The following is a 17,708-nucleotide window of genomic DNA, read 5'->3' on the forward strand; positions in this document are numbered from 1 at the left end:
AAAAATAAGATGGAGCTAAGTGTGGTGGCTTACGCCTTTAATCCCAGCACTTGGGAGGCAGAGGTAGGAGGATCACCATGAGTTCAAAGCCATCCTGAGACCACAGAGTGGATTCCACGTCAGCCTAGGCTAGGGCCAAACCCTACCTCAAAAAATTGACAAACCAAAAAAAAGATGGAGAATGGCTGAGGAAGACACCTGATATTGACCTCTAGCCTGCACACACATGTGCACACACATGTACACATACCTGCACATACATTCATCCCCTCCACAGAGACATACACATGCAAAAAAAAAGATGCAGAATGGGATTGCGCGGTTCTCACGCAGGCTGGGCAGGAATCTTTTGAGAAAGGTTCACCAGTGGTTCTGCTCTGCACCCACTTTCTGTTGTTGGAGAGCCCCTAAACTCCAAGCTTGACACTAGGGGAGAATTAAGTCAGCCCTCTGTCCACAGCCAGATGTGAGGAGAGGGCATAGGTCCCAGAAGAATTAGTCCTGGGGTTCTCAGAGGGCTACACTAGTGTTTGGGAGTCAACATTTCTTCCATTTGTAGCAGCCTCCCCCACCACACGTGTGCACACGCGCGCGCGCACACACACACACACACACCCCCCTATATTGTACCAGAAGTACCCTCACCTTGAGGTCATCAGCATCCCAAACTGAGACACTGGGAACAGTGTGGGATTCACAGAACAGGTCAACACAATGATAAAAGAGATGTAGCGCACGCCTTTAATCCCAGAATTTGGGAAAGAGAAGTAGGAGGATCACTGTGAGTTGGAGGCCAACCTGAGACTACAGAGTGAATTCCAGGTCAGCCTGGGCTAGAGCGAGACCCTACCTTGAGAAACAAAACAAAACAAAAGATGTCGCAGCCAGGTTGGTTCCTTGAGGTCAAAGGTTGGAGGGACCCAGTCTCTCGCTGCTTGGAAGAGCTCACAGCCTATTATGAGGGGGCTTGGGGTGCATGGGAGGGCGGATAGCATGCAGGAAGGAACTTAGAGGCAGCACACCGGAGTGGGAGCAGACAGCGGGGTGCAGGGATTGGCTTGGCGTGGGGGTGGGCAGCCCCACGAGAACACAGAGGTGAGAGAGTAGGCAGTTTGGGGAAAAGTGAGTGAATCTGAGATGGTCTGGTTTAGGGAACTGGCCAAGCAGAAATGGTCAGGGTGGAAGGGCCTTGAGTGCTAGCTAGGTTAGTAATATAGACTTCTTGCTTGGGGCCTGGGGGGTTGTGAAGGCGTGAGCTGACAAGGCCCCGCTGGGGGTCGGCCATAGGGCTGGACAGTGTCAGCAGCAGAGCTAGAGAGCCATCCGTAAACCGAAGAGTGTGTTTGCCCCAGACGGAGTGTGAGCATTGAATGGGCGAGGACAAAATTGGCCGTAGGAGATTAGATTCCTTGGGGTAGCCCTGAGGAGAGGGAACGGTTTATTTTCTGCATGTTTAATATTTATTTTTACTTTTTTGGTTTTTCGAGGTAGGGTCTCATTCTAGCTTCAGGCTGACCTGGAAATAAGTATGTAGTCTCAGGGTGGCCTCAAACTCACAGCCATCTTCCTACTTCTTCCTACCGAGTGCTGGGATTAAAGGCATGTGCCCCCACACCCAGCTTTTTAAAATAAATCATTTATTTATCTGAGAGAGAAAGGGAGGGAGGGATGGAGGGGCAAATAGAGAGAATGGGCTCTCCAGAGCCTCTAGCCACTGCAAACCAAGTCCAGACGCGTACCCCACCTTGCGTATCTGGCTTACGTGGGTCCTGGGGAATCAAACCTGAGCTTTGCAGGTAAGCACCTTACCCGCTACCATCTATCTCTCCAGCGCTTCTGCATGTTTATATTTCTGCAACGCAGTAAGCACCCAGGAACATTGCTGAGTGAGCCGACAGACGCTTGAAGTCTTCCTAGGCAGTGAGGTTGTGGTGCAGGGTGACAGTCTAGGAGAGGACGGGCCTGGCCCGGGGTGGCCGAGGTGCTGGGAGCAGGTTCTCAGCGACTCGAGGTCTTTCAGGCTCCGCAGGCCGTGCGCTGAGCCCCACGCGGGTGGCTTTTGCAGGTCACGAATGGACCTACCTGGCTCCCCATCGCGCCAGGCCTGCTCCTCGCAGCCAGCCCAGATGCTGTCCGTGGACACGGGCCACGCCGACAGGCAGGCCAGCGGCCGCATGGACGTGTCGGCCTCAGTGGAGCAGGAGGCCCTGAGCAACGCCTTCCGCTCCGTGCCGCTGGCCGAGGAGGAGGACTTTGACAGCAAGGAGTGGGTCATCATTGACAAGGAGACGGAGCTCAAGGACTTCCCTCCCGGGGCCGAGCCCAGCACGTCAGGAACTACAGACGAGGAGCCCGAGGAGCTGAGGCCGCTGCCCGAGGAGGGCGAGGAGCGGCGGAGGCCGGGGCCGGAGCCCGCGGTCCGGCCCCGTGGACGTGGCATGCAGACGCTGGCAGAGGAGGACCTGCGGCAGACGCCGCTCCAGCCAGCGCCGTCCCAAATGAGCCAGGCGGATGGCCGGTCGGAGACATCGCAGCCCCCCACGCCTGGAAGCCCTTCCCACTCACCCCTGCATTCGGGACCTCGCCCTCGCCGGAGAGAGTCGGACCCCACGGGCCCTCAGAGACAGGTAAGGCTGGGCTTATAGCCAACTCCCTGTCCCGAGGTGTCCAGAGCCCTGCGCGCAGGCCTGGCGCGTTCCATGTTTGTGGCCCCTACGGGCCTGGGCACCCAGCAGTTGTGGGGCTGTGATGAGGCAGGCGGGTGTAAGTAAGGGCCCCAAACTATGCCTGAGGGCAAACGAGCCTTAAGTTGAGTCGTGTATTGTGAGTCATGCAGCCAGGGGACAAGGCACCCCAGCCCTGGCCCCAGGGGACAGTGTACCGGGCAGCGGCAACCTTCAGCACCATACTGACCTGAGGTTCCAGCAGCCAGGGATCTGATCCCGTAGGCTTGGCGAGCCACCAAAGGCTTTGAAACGGAAGTGTGACCTAATGACTTGTGCTTTTGAATGATACCTGGGCTGCTACGTGGAACAAGGATTGAAGAGGCACAAAAGTGGGGGCAGGGAGACAGCACAGCTGGCGGTAGCAGGAGTAGCCTGTGGCCTGGGCGGGGAAGAGAACGATGGGTACAGATGGAACGGGACGGGTGGAGAACAGAGGGCTGCGGTGGAGAGGCGGGGAGCCTCCCCGGGTGCTGCCGTCGGGAGGAGGGGAGGGCTCTGCGGAGCGCAGCGTGCACTGAGATGGGCACAGTGACGTTCCGCTGTCTGCAGGATGTCCACACAAAGGCATCTGAGGCTCAGGGGAGTGATCTGGCCTGGACGGACACATTTGGGGGGTTTGGGGAACCACGGGAGTGGGTAAGGTCACCCATGAGGATGTAGAGATGTGAGGATGAGGGCAGAAGCCGGGAGATGCTCATGACTGGAAGGTGACAGGCAAAGGAGCCCTTGATCCTGGCTGAGGGGAGACCGGAGCATGGGAGGAGCAAGGGGAGAGGGGCAGCTGAAGGGCAGGCCGGCGCTGATGGGCATCAGGGTGGGGTAAGAGGCCATTCCTATGGTTAGGGCAAGCTCCAGGAAGGAGGAGAGGTTGAGAGCCCCGAGGGACAGTGGGAGAACTGTTCCAGGCAGGAGTGACTCTACACTGGGCATAAGGATAGGCCTGCTGGGGGCCCTGGCAGGATCCAGTCTGACTCTGATGGCACTTTCTCTTCTCCTTCCTCCTCTTCCTCTTCCTTCCTTTCCTTCCCCTCTTCCCTTCCTCTTCGCCTCCTCTGTCTTCTGATTAGCATATATGAACTGTAAACACTCCTCCTTTATCCCTCCTCCTCCTCCTCTTCCTTTATGGCGTTTTTTTTTTTTTAAGATTTCATTTATTTATTCATTTGAAAGAGAGAAAGAGAGAGGTAGAGCTGCTGCAGACAAATTCCAGACACATGCGCCACCTTGTGCATCTGGCTTATGTGGGTCCTGGGGCATCAAACCTGGGTCCTTAGGCTTCACAGGCAAGTGCCATAACCATTAAGCCATCTCTCCAGCTACCCCCCACCCCTTTATGGTGTATTATGACAGGGTCTCACTATGTAGCCCAAGCTGGCCTCCAGTCCACCACATTTAGACTCCTAAGTGTGGGATTACATGCTTGCACCACTGACTACATGTGGTTTAGGGCGAGGGTCCAAGGTGGCTGGAGCTCAAAGCTGGGCTGAGGGTCTGAAAGCATGTCTCATGATGTTGTGGTTATTTTTTTCTTCTTCCTGTCAAGGCCAGGCTTGTCTGTATGGAGTGCCACATGACCTCTGACCTGAGAAGTAGATATGAACTCTTGCTCTGTGTGCTGAGTGCAATCCAAGATCCCTCCGAGCTGCTAGGGAGTCGTGAAAGTGAGGATGGAAAGAGAACAGGGCTTGTGTCTTGGACTGCTTGATGGCCCCATGTTGGGGTGTTGCACCCCAAGTGGCTCTGCGTGGTATCAGATGCAGGGCTGGGAGGCAGTGCCAACGTGCTCAGGCTGGTATCACACGGGTTCCCTGGAAAGAACAGCTATGGGAAGGGGTGTACTGAATTCCACTCCTGTCAGGATGTCCTTTCTAGAAGAGATGCTCTGCTCCACGGACCCTGGGGAGTCCACAACCTGGCCTTGCCCTAGAAACTGGACATGGTAGTGCTCAAAAGCTGGGGACCATGGGAGAGCCTAGGGGACCAGCGAGGTCCGAGAAGTCATGGTCGGAGGCTTAGCTCTGGCAAGATGTGGGCTGACTTGACTGTGTTATGACCTCGTTATTGTTCCCATAACCGGCCCCCCGGGGAGACAGAAGAAGGAGCAAGAAGTTCTGGGGTTCCTGGTTCCCTCCTCTTCCTTGCCATCACCTCTGAGTATTTGTTATCTGTTCTGCCAGGTGGCCGAGATAGCAAAGGGACAGATCCAGTGAGGGGGAACCCCGGGAGAGGGAGGAAGCGCTCTGGACTGGCCCTGCTGTCCTTCCCGGTCACTATGTGTCAGCGACTGGACCCTTCTCGGTCTCAGAGGGAGGGAGCTGAGCTCTCTGAGGTTGTAATCAGCTGAAGATTTCTCGTTGCATCACGCTGACATGGGATGGGGGTGCTCTGGCCTAGGCGCTGGACCTCGCTCTGCTGGCCCTTTCTGGCCACCTTGAGTCAGACACTGTCCCCTCCTGGACCCCGGAGTGAGGGAGCTGAGCTCTGTCTGCGGCGGTTGTCACTTGCGGGTTCCTACTTGTGCCGTGCTCACATGGGGGAGATCTGGCCTGGGGGCCAGGGGGGTTAGGGTTGAGATTCAGGAAGCAGGGACAGGTGTATCGTGCGGTCATGGTGCGTGACGTGTGAGCTGTGTGTGTCTGGGGTGGGGGTGAAGTTTTGGTGTGCCTCAGTTTCCCCACAGTGAACAGGTTGGTTAACACTCTGCAGCCGTGCGTGTGTCCATTTCTGTGCCTGCTGGCGTTGAGTGTGTATGGATGTGTGGATGCGTCCACGAGTGCACCCATATGTGAGTGAGGTCTTGTCAAGGCAGGAGGGACCATTCTGCCGTCATTGACGCTAGCCAACACAGGACACTTGGAATACTCACGTATTTATGTGTGTTCCTCACAGCAATCCCGTGACCAGGCAGCCCTCCCTGATTTACAAGATAAGAAAACAGGGGCTCAAAGGTCACCAGCTGGCCTATGGTAATGTCAGGACTTGGACTTGAATCCAGGCAATTGGGTCAGGGTCTGAGCTCTGAGCCACTCAGTCTGAAGCCTGAATGTTTAAATGTGGGTCATAGAAACAGATGGTCTGTGGGTCAAAGAGTGCAGAGAGAGAGAGAGACTGGGGGAGTATGACTGAGTGTGTGTGTTGTGTGTGTGCATTTACATATCTGGCACACCAGCTGGCTGGCCCTTGTCAGTAGGTAACCCTACAAGCATGTCAGTACAGTGGCCTCTAGGTGAGCAGATGGGGGAGGGCATGTTTGGGAGTATCTCTGGACAGCGGGATGAGGGCAAGACTGTCCTTTAAGGGCAGAGCAGAGCAAACTGGACTGGCTGGCCTCAGGCTAGATGGGGGCTGCAAGCTTCATGGCACATTGTAATGAATCTGGGCCTCTCCACCCCTGGGGCATTGGAAGAGATACTCCCCACCTGTTCTCTGCCACCTTTCTGTGAGGAATCCCTCCCAGACAGCCTGCTGTGAGACTGCTGTGCGAACCTCCTCCCAACAGCTGTCATGAACGCAGGAGACTGTCACCTACAGCTGTGAGGAGCTGGCACGGATGATGGGGAACCTGGCACAGGGTTGTCCCTTGGTGTGCACATTGTGGACACACCTGGCCTTCTCAAGAGGGTTTCAGGTGCAAATTAGCAGAGAGTTGAGACCGAGCCCCCAGAGGAAAGGCAGGCAGGAGTGTGATTTGGGGGAGAGCTGTTTGCTCATTTGCTGGCCTCTCTGGCTTAATAACACAGCAGGCCAGCATTCCCCAAGTACACAGGCATTTATTGGAAAACCACGAGAACCCTTCCTTGTTACAAGCTGGGCAGTGTGCTAGGGCCCGGGGGACAGAGCTGGACAGAGGTTCATTCACAGTGCGGTGCTCAGGGCTTATGCATAGTCCAAGGGGTGGGCTGAGAGGGAAAAGGTGGGGAGACACATGCATAAAGTCAGGCCGTTAGGAGAATGGAAAATTCATAAGTGCTATGTGTCGGGACTTGCTGGGGACGCTGGGTGTTCTCACAGGGGTGGCTTTACAGCTAGATGTTGAGAACAAGAGAGTGGTCACAAGTGCTGCCCCAGCCTGGAGGGCAGAAACACGCTGGCATTCAATAGCAGCTTTTTTAAAAAAAGAACTTTTTTTTTCCCTGGTTTTTCAAGGTAGGGTCTCACTCTAGCCCAGGCTGACCTGGAGCTCACTATGTGTAGTCTCAGGGTGGCCTCGAACTCATGGTGATCCTCCCATCTGTGCCTCCCGAGTGCTGGGATTAAAGATGTGTGCCACCACACCTAGCAAAACTTTTTTTATTTAATTTTATTTATTTATTTGAGAGAGACAGAGAAAGAGAAAGCAGTAGATTAGAGATAGAGAATGGGTGTGCTAGGGCTTCCAGCCACTACAAATGCACTCCATACGCATGCACCACCTTGTGTATCTGTCTTATGTGGGTCCTGGGGAATTGAACCTGGGTCCTTTGGCTTTGCAGGCAAGGACCTTAACTGCTAAGTCATCTCTCCAGCCCAGTATCAGTTTTTTTTTTTTAAATATTTATTTATGAGAGAGAGAGAGAGAGAGATGCAGATATATAGAGAGAATGAGTATTCCAGATCCTCCAGCCACGGCAAACGAACTCCAGATGCATATGCCACCTAGGTCCTTAAGCTTTGCAGGCAAGCACCTTAACTGCTGAGTCATCTCTCCAGCCCTTATTATCAGCTTTAAAAAGCCCCAACTGCCTGTATGGGTGGGGTCTATGGGCACCTTGGTCTCTCTATGTAGACCTTAGCCCCTGAACCCACACTGTAGACAGAGCCAGCTGGGAAAGAAGGATTTTCAATTTGTCCTAAGGCACTGGCAGAGAAAGCTGACAAGGAGCAGTAAAAGCTGTTAGGCTGGTCTCTTCCCCTTCGCCTAGCAACTGGTTCCATGCCCTATCCCCCATTTGACATCAGCAAGGGACCCTGCAGCTGAGTGACCCCAGACTCTTCCCCTTTTGCCCCCTAGAGCTGGTCCAGCCAGTCGTCTCTGGCACCGTATGAGCTAAACTGGCCTCAGTACCAGGAAGAGGATGAGTGAGAATGGGAAAGGGTCTGTGACACCATTTCCATCCCCAGGTGCCTGGGAAGTGTGCCCTCCCTCCCTCCCTGGTTGGGGGCACGAGGGCGCACTGGCAGGATTCTTCCATCCATAGGCCACCTGCCTCCTGGCTGCACCTCCTAGAGGACAGGGGCGGTATTGCAGAGACACATTCACCCCCCCCCCCGCCCCCGCCCTGCCCCAACTGCCCCTGGGCTGTCCTCATTCTTCCTGGCTGCACCTCCTAGAGGACAGGGGCAGTATTGCAGAGACACATTCACCCCCACCCCGCCCTGCCCCAACTGCCCCTGGGCCTCCTCATTCTGAGAGTGACCTCAAGGGGATTCAAAGGGCTCCTGGACCCTGCCTCACAAGGAAGTCAGGAGGGGGATGGGGAGGACGCGCTCCAGCACACAACCGTCCCTGCTCTGCATGCTATAGTACTGTGCTTAGTCCCCACACCCGGGGAGGTGAAGACTGCTTGGACGCTGTCTTATAGGGGGAGAAGCTGAGTCACATAGGAAAGAGAGGTCACCCAGGCAGTGCATGGGCTGACGTTGGGAGTGATGGCCCAAACCTGTTAGGTTTCCCCACAACTGGAAGGCAGAGGCAAGAGGATTGTCAGAATTCAAAGACCAGAGCCAGGAGTGGTGTATTCTAGCATTTGGGAGACAGGTGTAAGAGGATCACTGTGAGTTCAAGGCCAGCCTGAGACTACAGAGTGAGATCCAGGTCAGCCTGGGCTAGAGTGAGATCCTACCTTAAAAAAAAGAAAATCAGAGACCAGCCTGGGCTACATAGTTTTGGGCCAGCCTGAACCATAGACAGGGTGAGATTCTGTCTAAAAATGTCTCAAAATAAATAAAGAAACTGATGAAATCAGAGGGCTAGGGTTGTCGCTGGGTGAAAGAGCACTTGCCTAGCATGTTCAGGGCCCTGGGTTCCAACCCCCCTCATCACACAAAACCCAGATAAAAACCAAAAGCCTCTTGTTAATAAAACATGAGTAACTGGACTCCAGGGTCAAACCGCTGACCCTGAGACGTTGACTGACAGCCTCTCATGAGAAGGCTGGGGGTGCCACAGCGGAGGATTTGCAGGGAACAGCGTTCTTCAGTGTCAGGAAGATGGCTGGGAACATAGCTTAGTTACGAAGCACTTGCCTTGCATGCACAAGGAGCCGGGTGATGGAGCCTCAGTACCGGAAAAAAAAAAAAAAACCGTACAAAAATATCAATTAAGGCCAGGGGTGAGGCCACATGCCTTTGATCCCTGCACCGAGCAGGCAGAGGTGGTAGGAGGATGGCCATGAGTTCAAGGCCAGCCTGACATACTACACAGCGAGTTCCAGGTCAGCCTGGGCCGTAAGCGAGACCCTACCCCGGAAAACACCCCAAAACAACACAACACTGATAATAATAGTAATAATAGCCGCAGCCAATGGCTCTCGAGCAGCTGCGATGTGGACACCTGGCTGGGAAAAGCCGCAGAGGGGGACCCCCTTCCCTAAGAGGACGGTTCCCCCAGCCCCAGAGAGCCTAGGGCTGAGCCCAGAAAGGTGTCGTGGAGGAGGTGAGTGGCCGAGGTCTCCGCTGGGAGACCGGGGCGACAGGTGACCCGGAGGAGGAGGAGGAGGAGGAGGAGGAGGAGGAGGAGGAGGACGTGCTGGCCCCCGGGCGTGCAGCCTGCAGCGCGCCCCTCCCCGCGCCCGCGCCCGCGCCCGGGGACGCCGGCGTCGCCGGGGGGTGCTGTGAGCGGTGGGTGGTCCCCCGAGACGAGCTGTCCGGTCTGTGCCCCTGACGCCTCTCTTTCCTCCACTCTCTTGGTCTCTTGCAGTTGGAGGAGGACAGACTCTCGGGGCACTCCCTCCCGCGGTACAGCCCCCTGCGACGACTGGCGTCCTCCGTGTTCTCCTCCTCCACGCTGGAGACGGAGCACTACCCTCACCCCGGCGGCCCCGGCGGCCCCGGCGGCGGCGGCGGCGGCGGCGGCGGCTCCTCGGGCTCCTCCGGTTCCCTCATTCAGCGCAGCCGCTCGGCCGAGAGCAGCCCCGTGCGGGCGCCCCACCGGCGCCACGCGCCCCTCGCCGCCGGCAACCACAGACTCGTGCCCTCGGTGCTCCGCATCTCGCGGTCCCAGCTGCAGCAGGTGTGGGCCCGCTTCACCCACAAGACCTAGGCTGGGCTCCCCCCCCTCCTGGAGGGGGCAGGTGGGGGGGGGCGCGAGCGCGGGCGGCGGCGGCGGCGGCGGCGGTGGTCGGTGGTCGGTGGTCGGTGGTGGGTGGTCGGTGGTCGGTGGCGGTTCCATCCCGGGATGCAATAATCACACGACACACACGCACACTCATGCACACCCACGCATAGCCCATCCCACCCGCGTGCAATACGCCCCACTCCTTCCCGCCCCCCCCCCCTCCAAACACACACACACACACCCAGCAGGTTGGCCCAAGGTACTGTAATGTCCCCACCGGACCAAGGGATGGGGTGGGGGCGCCGTCCCTGGGGGGCTCCTTGACTAGGGGCCAACCGAAATGGTGCAGGGGAAAGGTGGGGCTGCCGTGCACAGGTGGGGGACAGGACAGGACAGGACAGGGCCTCCTGGGGCTGGAGCCACCGTGTGTTGTTGAGTGCAGGAATCCAATGCAAGGGGGAGCATCCGGATGGAGAGATGAGGTCTTGTCCACTTCAGTAGGTCTGGTGGGACAGCAGGACCTTCTTGGTGGGCCTGCATGTGTGTGTGTGTGTGTGTGTGTGTGTGTGTGTGTGTGTGTCCGTGTGTCTGTGCAGTCGGCCTGGGGCAATGTGGCCTGGAAAATAAGATGGAGGCTGGTCAACCGGGTTTGGAATGGAGTGGAGGGCAGGAGTGTCTGGACTCAGTCGGTGATGGGGTGTGAGCAGCCCAGGGACCTTGTGGGTTTTTCCTATGCCATCCTCAGGGGGATCGCAGAGTCTCTCCCTTCCCTTCCACATCTCATCTCCCACGGGCCCAGACCCTGTCCACGGTCACCCAGGCCACCCCTAAGATTTCTGATGCGTCAGTCACCTTGACGCATGCCTGTCTTGCGCCCCCCCCCCCAGGAGCTGGGCATGGATAGAGGGTTCCCCAGAAGCCAGCCTGCAGGCACTGGGGACAAGGTTGCTGTCCAGGGCGGGAACTCCGAGGCCTGTGAACTCAGCGGCCCTTGTCTCAGGGCAAGAGCAGGAGCGGAGCCTGGTGGGACCCCAGGGTGTGGTACAGGCAAAACACCAGATAGGCAGGTCAGGTGGGGATCCAGGGAAGGGTGGGCCCAGAATGCCTGACTGCTCAGTCCTTTCTCATCCCTGAACTTGGCACTGCAGGTGCCTCTGCCCTCACTCCTGCCCAGCTAGCCAGCAGCACTGTCCTGGGGACTGGGGTGGTGAGGACGAACGGGCCTGTAGACAGGGAGGGGAGGAGGCCCAGTGGGTCGCAAACTGTGTCTCAGCGAGATTGTGCTGCTGTGAGCATGCATGTGGGTTATACACGCGCGTGCTTACACAGGAGCATTTGTGCTCGTGGCAGGGCTGCCGAGGATGGATGCTCAGGTTGTGCCCAGCACACCAGGGTGTGCCCTTTAACACTGATCCCAGTGTGACTGGCACCCATCGAAGTTACATGGTGCTGCCCCCGTGTGTGTGTGTGTGTTCACATAAGTGCTTGTGTGTGAGCATGTGTACGTGCAGAGGAAAGATGTTACTGTAGTCCTTGTTCCTCTGACCTTCCCTCCCTCCGACCTCTGTTTCCCTCTCAACCTATTCATTCTTTTTTAATGTTATTTATATATATATATTTATTTATTTGAGAGAGAGAGTGAGAGAGAGACAGGGAAGGAGACAGAAAGAGAATGAGTGCACCAGGGCCTCCAGCCACTGCAAACAAACTTCAGACGCATGGGCCACCATGTGCATCTGGCTTATGTAGGTCCTGGGGAATCGAACCTGCATCCTTAGGCTTTGCAGGCAAACACTTTAACCTCTAAGCCCCTTGTGACCCATTCACTCTTCCAGGTGTCCCTAATTAGAATAGAGGCCTTGACCCCCCCCCCCCCCAGTGGAGGCCACAAGTGTAGGGGGCAGTGTCCTGGAGCTAAGCTGTTCTTGAAGTTGGTCAGCATTATGATATCATTCAAGCCACTCCCCTAGTCACTTTATTTTTTCCTTTAATATGAATGCCTCAAGCAAGAATGTATTTTCCATTTAGTAATAATAAGCCAGACCTATATATGTTTTTGAGAGGGGGAGAGAGAGAAGAGAAAAAAAATGAGCACAGAAAGGCCTCATGCTGTGGCAAACATGAACTTCAGATGTGTGCTCTGCATTCTGCATCTGGCTTTACATAGGTATTGGGGAATTGAACCCTGGCCATTAGGCTTTGCAAGCAAGTGATCCCTCACTTTTTTTAAAATTTATTTTAATTTTAAAAATAGTTTATTTCTATTTATTTATTTGATAGGGGGAAAGAGGGAGAGAGATTGAGAAAGAGGGAGAGAGAATGGGAGCTTCAGGGTTTCCAGCCACTCCAAACAAGCTCCAGATGTATGCACCACATTGTGCATCTGGCTTACATGGGTCCTGGAGAATCGAACAGATATCCTTTGGCTTTGCAGGCAAACGCTTTAACCGCTAAGCCATCTCTCCACCCCTGGTTTTTAAAAAAAATATTTATTTATTTATTTGCGAGAGAGGGGAAGAGGCAGATAGAGGGAGAAAATGGACACACCAGGGCCTCCAGTCACTAGAAACAAACTCCAGATGCACTTTTGCACATCTGGCTTATGTGAATACTGGGGAATCAAACCTGGGTCCTTTGGCTTTACAGGCAGGCGCCTTAACTGCTAAGCTCTCTCTCTAACCCATCATCATCATCATTATTATTTTGAGGTAGGGTCTCGTTCTGACCCAGGCTGACCTGAAATTCACTATGTAGTCTCAGTTGGCCTCGAACTCACGGCGATCTGCCTCTGCCTCCCAAGTTGCCGTTTGGGCTGTTGGGGAAGAGACTCTACTCTGCCTAGGAGGGAGCTAGAGGAGGAGCTGGAGAGGCCCTTTGAGAAAGGAAAGAGACCTCAAAGCACAAAGGTGAGGGGTGGGGGTGCCCAGAGGTCCCCTGCCCCTGCTTCTGGCACTGCCTTGCCCTGTACCCTCTGACACTCTTACCACCCTCGCCAGGTGGTGGCAAGGGGTGGTATGAATGGGGGTACTCACATTCCTCAGCTTTATAAGTCAGCAGCACTAGGATTCCATAAAACCAAACACTCTGCTATCTAGCCTTCCCTTCTAGAGAGTTCCACCACCCAGCCCTGAGCAAAGTTCCATCTTGGTGACCAGAACCCTGAGGTAGCCTAAGATCCCAATGTGCCTAACGACCCATCAAAGATAATGGCACTGGCTCGAGCATTGTTTTACTGTTACATGCATATTACTGTTTCCAAGGCAGGCCGTTCCAGGGTGAGGGCTGAGCTCAATTTTCTTTCTTTCTTTTTTAAATTTTATTTTTTATTTTCTGCCACTCAGACTGCGTTCTCTCCCTTTAACCCTCCCAAGGGGAGAGAGGAATGACCATCCATGGTGATGAGCAGTTGCACAAAACAACACCCAGCGTCAGCTTCTCAGTAGAGAACACTGCACATCCTCGTGATTTCCAGAACTCTATCTACATAGAGAAACTTCTCTAGAAAACAACTGTAGAAATGGTCCCTGAATGTATAGTGTTTGAGCTCAATTTTCTTTTCCTTTTTCTTTCTTTTTGAGAGAGAGAGAGAGAGAGAGAGAGAATGAATTGCCACACCAGGGCTTCAGCCACTGAAATCGAACTCTAGATGTTTTTGCCACCTAGTGGGCATGTGCAGCCTTGTACTTGCCACACCTATGTGTGTCTGGCTTATGTGGGATCTGGAAAGAGATTGAACATGGGTCCTTAGGCTTCGCAGGCAAGCGCCTTAACCGCTAAGCCATCTCACTAACCCTTGAGCTCAGCTTTCATACATGCCTCTGCTCCCCAGGTACAAATGATACCTGTGGGAGGGCGGGGTGTCCTTTAAAGCGAGGCCATGACTCAAAATGATTGGTCCTTTAAAAGACATCCTCCGTGGTAGAGGAATGTTTATAAGCCACAAAGCCAACAGGAGGTAAATCCTGATGATAATGTCTTTTCTGGGTGACTTTGACTTTTTAAGATATTTATTTTATTTATTATTTGCAAGCAGAGAGAAATAGAGAGACAGACAGAATGGGCATGCCAGGGCCTCCAGCCACTGCAAATGAACTTCAGACACATGTGCATCTGGCTTTATGTGGGTACTGGGGAATTAACCCTAGTTGTTAGGATTTGCAGGCAAGCACCTTAACCACTGAGTCATCTCTCCATTCCAAGTTTGACTTTTTTTTCTTTTTTTTTTTTTCTTTTCAAGGTAGGGTCTCACTCTAGCCCAGGCTGACCTGGAATTCACTATGTAGTCTCAAGGTGGCCCTGAACTCAAGGTGATCCTCCTACCTCTGCTTCCGGAGTGCTGGGATTAAAGGCGTGTGTCACCACGCCTAGCTCTGACTTTTGCAAAGTGCTCAGGTCATGTAGGCCCTGTGTGTTAGGTCAGGTTCACATGTTGCTGGGCAGGGTCCCCCATGGTGAAGGACTGATGGCTTCTCTGGTTTCTGGGTGTGGCGGGCGTAGTGGTGACTCCGAGGTGTTGTCAGGCTCTTGTTCTCTGTAGGGTTTCCCCAGCAACAGGCCAGGATGTTCCTAAAAATGCTGGGGACAGTGAATAGCTTTGAAAACAGACAGTACTCTTATGCTTTCAGAATGGTGTTTTCATACCTTGTACTTCACCTTGTAAATAGTGGTGTCTTCTGGTTATTATTTTTTAAGATGTTTATTTATTTATTTATTTGCAAGCAGAGAGAGAGAAAGAGAGAGAGAAGAGAGACAGACAGAATCTGTCTATCCTTATGTGGGTACTGGAGAATCGAACCAGGGTTATTAGGCACTGCAGGCAAACACCTTCACTGCTGAGCCACCCCTCCAGCCCTGTTTATTTTTAATTTTTTTTGTTTGGTTTTCAAGGTAGGGTCTTGCTCTAGCCCAGGCTTACCTGGAATTCACTTTGTAGTCTCAGGGTGGCCTCAAACTCACAGCGATCCTCCTACCTCTGCCTCCCGAGCGCTGGGATTAAAGGCATGCGCCACCACGCCCGGCTTTATTTTTAATTTTCTAACAATCATTGGCACATAGTGCTTAGCATGTGTCAAACCGTGATCTCAGTTTGACAGTATTAGCTTACTGAACCTGTACTAGCCTGCCAGGCAGATCCTAGTGTAGTTAATCAGAACATTTCCTTTACAAGAACATATAGAAAAGCCAGCCAATGCTGGGTAACCCAGGCCTTGTTCCATAGCAGATTTTGTTTTTTTTTTTTTTGAGGTAGGGTCTCGCTCTAGCCCAGGCTGACCTGGAATTCACAGCTCTTCCCTCCCCAGCACCCTCCCCCCCCCACACACACAGTGCTGGGATTAAAGGCATGTAACAGCACACCCGCTCATAGCAATCTTTCTTTTAAATAATTTTAAATTATTTATTTTTCTATTTATTTATTTATTTTTCTATTTATTTATTTATTTAAGAGAGAGAGAGAGAGAGAATGGGTGTGCCAGGGCTTCTAATCCCTGCAGATAAACTCCAGGCGCATGTGCCACCAAGTGCATCTGGATTATGTGGGTCCTGGGGAATTGAACCTGAGTCTTTAGGCTTCGCAGGCAAGTGCCTTAACCGCTAAGCCATCTCTCCAGCCCCTCATAGCAGCTTTTAATCTCTTGGGTCTCAGTATTGGTTTGCTGCAGGCCGTTTTGGATAGGCTCTCCTAATACTACCCAGGAAGAGGGCAGTTGTATCTGAGTCATCCTTTCCAATTCCGTCTTGCCACGGGACAGGACGAGGTCCAGACACGAGTCGTCCCCTAGCACCGGGAGTGGCTGAAGTGGCTGAACCCTGTCTCTCCAGGGCCTCACTGAGTGTTCCTATGTGGCCCTAAGCATCGCACAGCAGCTCTGGGAATTAGCTGGGCAGACTAAGAGGTAGCATGGAAAAACAGGTGCTTGGAACCCTAACCTTGGTGGCACTTTTGTGGGGCTGTAGGGGTCAGGCTAACAGGGCAGATAATGGCATCGATCCCCGAGCACTGAGCCAGGGGACTTTGAAAGGACATCATCAACTTATCTTGGAGGCCAAACAGTGTCGTGTCGGAAAATTGACAGGTTTGGGGATTGTGGTAAACAGGAACTCCCCCCCTCCCCCGACACACACACACTCCAGTCACTGTCCTCAGCTCAACTTAATGTTGTCACTGTCTTCCGGTTTTTATGTGAAATCTTCAAATTTTAACTTTGGGCATCTAATGAACACACTCCAGTAGGTTTTGGAAAAGAAAAAAATCAGTGCGTGGGAGCCAAAGAAAACCAGTTTCCAGGAAGAAGTCATGAGCTAGCTCTGAAACTTCTGTGACCCCCCGAGGAAGGCCCAGGGCTCCCTTCCACCTCGGGCTGGTGGGCAGAGCCCTGCCCCGGGCACCCACACCAAGCGGCTGCTTAGGTGAAGTGCTTCCCAGCCAAGGGGTCTGCGCAGCATGCGGTGTGTGTATGCGTGGGTGTGTGTTGTGTGGGTGTGCCCAAGTGGAGGGTGTAGTGTGTGTGTGTGTGTGTGTGTGTGTGTGTGTGTTGTATGGGTGTGCCCGAGTGGAGGGTGCGGGGCCAGTGGCCTTGTTTGTGATGAGTAGAGTAATTCCTCCAGGTAAGGATGAGTACTTACTTTCTCAGTGGGAGAGGGTATGTTCTGAGGACTCTAAGTTAATGAAAAATGCTCTACTAAATTCTTCGTAATTAATACACACCCCAATCCACTCAAGGCAGCTTGGGTCACAGCAATAACCACTCAACACTCTCATCCTAACCACTAACATTCTGAACCCAACATTTTACCTTTCCACTGACAGTTTGGGGGAAGACCAACTTAGCCCTGCCCAGAGTTGCGGGGGGGGGGGGGGGGGGGGGGGGGGGATGGTACCTCTTGAGCCAGGCTGGTCCAGCACCTACCTTCCTGTCTGTCTCCTCTGCCCTTCTGAAGTCCCCTTTTCTGGGGCTGGGTGGTGCTGTCCGCTCAGGCAGGGGTGGTGTACCCTGGGCCATTGAGGAGCCGCGCCTCTCTATGGGTGGTCTGGAGTTGGGAAGTTGCCAGTATTGTGAGGACACAGATAATGAAATATTCCCTGTTTAGGGTTTAATTTGGTACTTGGGGTCCCCAGTGTAGCTCTATAAGGAGGGCCCCAATGCCCCCCATTCTACCCCAGTCTCCACCCAGATCTGGGACACTCTAAAACCCCAAGGGCAGCCCACCCCACAGCATCTGAAGTTTTAAAGCATCCTTCTCCCTAAGGGAGAGGCAGCCTGAGGGGCAGTCTCCCTCAGATATACTCCTCCACCCCCCGTGGGTTTCTCAGGCCATTAAGAACTCCCCCCCCTACTCTTAAACCTGAGACACCCCCCCCCAAGTAGAGGTGGGGGAGGAGGGGACCATGAGACCCAGAGGACTTGGGGACCCCACCTTGTCCTGTCCTTCCTCCCGGTTCCGCCGTCTTCCCTCCCAGCCTGCCAGGGCTGTGGAGGGTGAGGGTGGGTGTGGTTGGGAGGGGGGGTCTCCCGACCGCCCCACTAATTGTCTCTGTATCTGCACACATGGGTCACTCTCCGGACAGCGCGCTAGCAGGCCGCCGTGGATTTATTATTTTTGGGGGCAGGGGGAGATCCGGGCCTCTCTCGCAGGCTTCTAACTGTAACAGGACCCCCCACCCTCCTCTCCATCCCCGTCCGCTCGCCCCCACGCCTCCCCGCAGCCGTCGCACCACGAATGTACGT

The 17,708-nt window shown here is 54.1% G+C and overlaps 1 protein-coding gene and 1 non-coding gene across 7 annotated transcripts in view; one reads left to right on the plus strand and one right to left on the minus strand.

Annotated features, from left to right (window-relative positions):
* Ttbk1 (tau tubulin kinase 1) overlaps positions 1-17,708 on the plus strand; it is a 56,230-nt gene that overhangs the window by 25,582 nt on the left and 12,940 nt on the right. For all 6 annotated transcript variants that reach the window (XM_045157528.1, XM_045157530.1, XM_045157531.1 and 3 more), the window contains exon 13: positions 2,066-2,627. In XM_045157528.1, coding sequence (XP_045013463.1) covers positions 2,066-2,627 — 562 coding nt within the window. The remainder of the gene's footprint in view (positions 1-2,065; positions 2,628-17,708) is intronic.
* Positions 13,314-13,521, minus strand: LOC123463019. Its single transcript, XR_006638638.1, has one exon. It is a non-coding gene; the product is annotated as a small nucleolar RNA U3 (small nucleolar RNA).

Source organism: Jaculus jaculus, chromosome 8, assembly GCF_020740685.1.
Source record: "Jaculus jaculus isolate mJacJac1 chromosome 8, mJacJac1.mat.Y.cur, whole genome shotgun sequence".
Taxonomy (NCBI): domain Eukaryota; kingdom Metazoa; phylum Chordata; class Mammalia; order Rodentia; family Dipodidae; genus Jaculus; species Jaculus jaculus.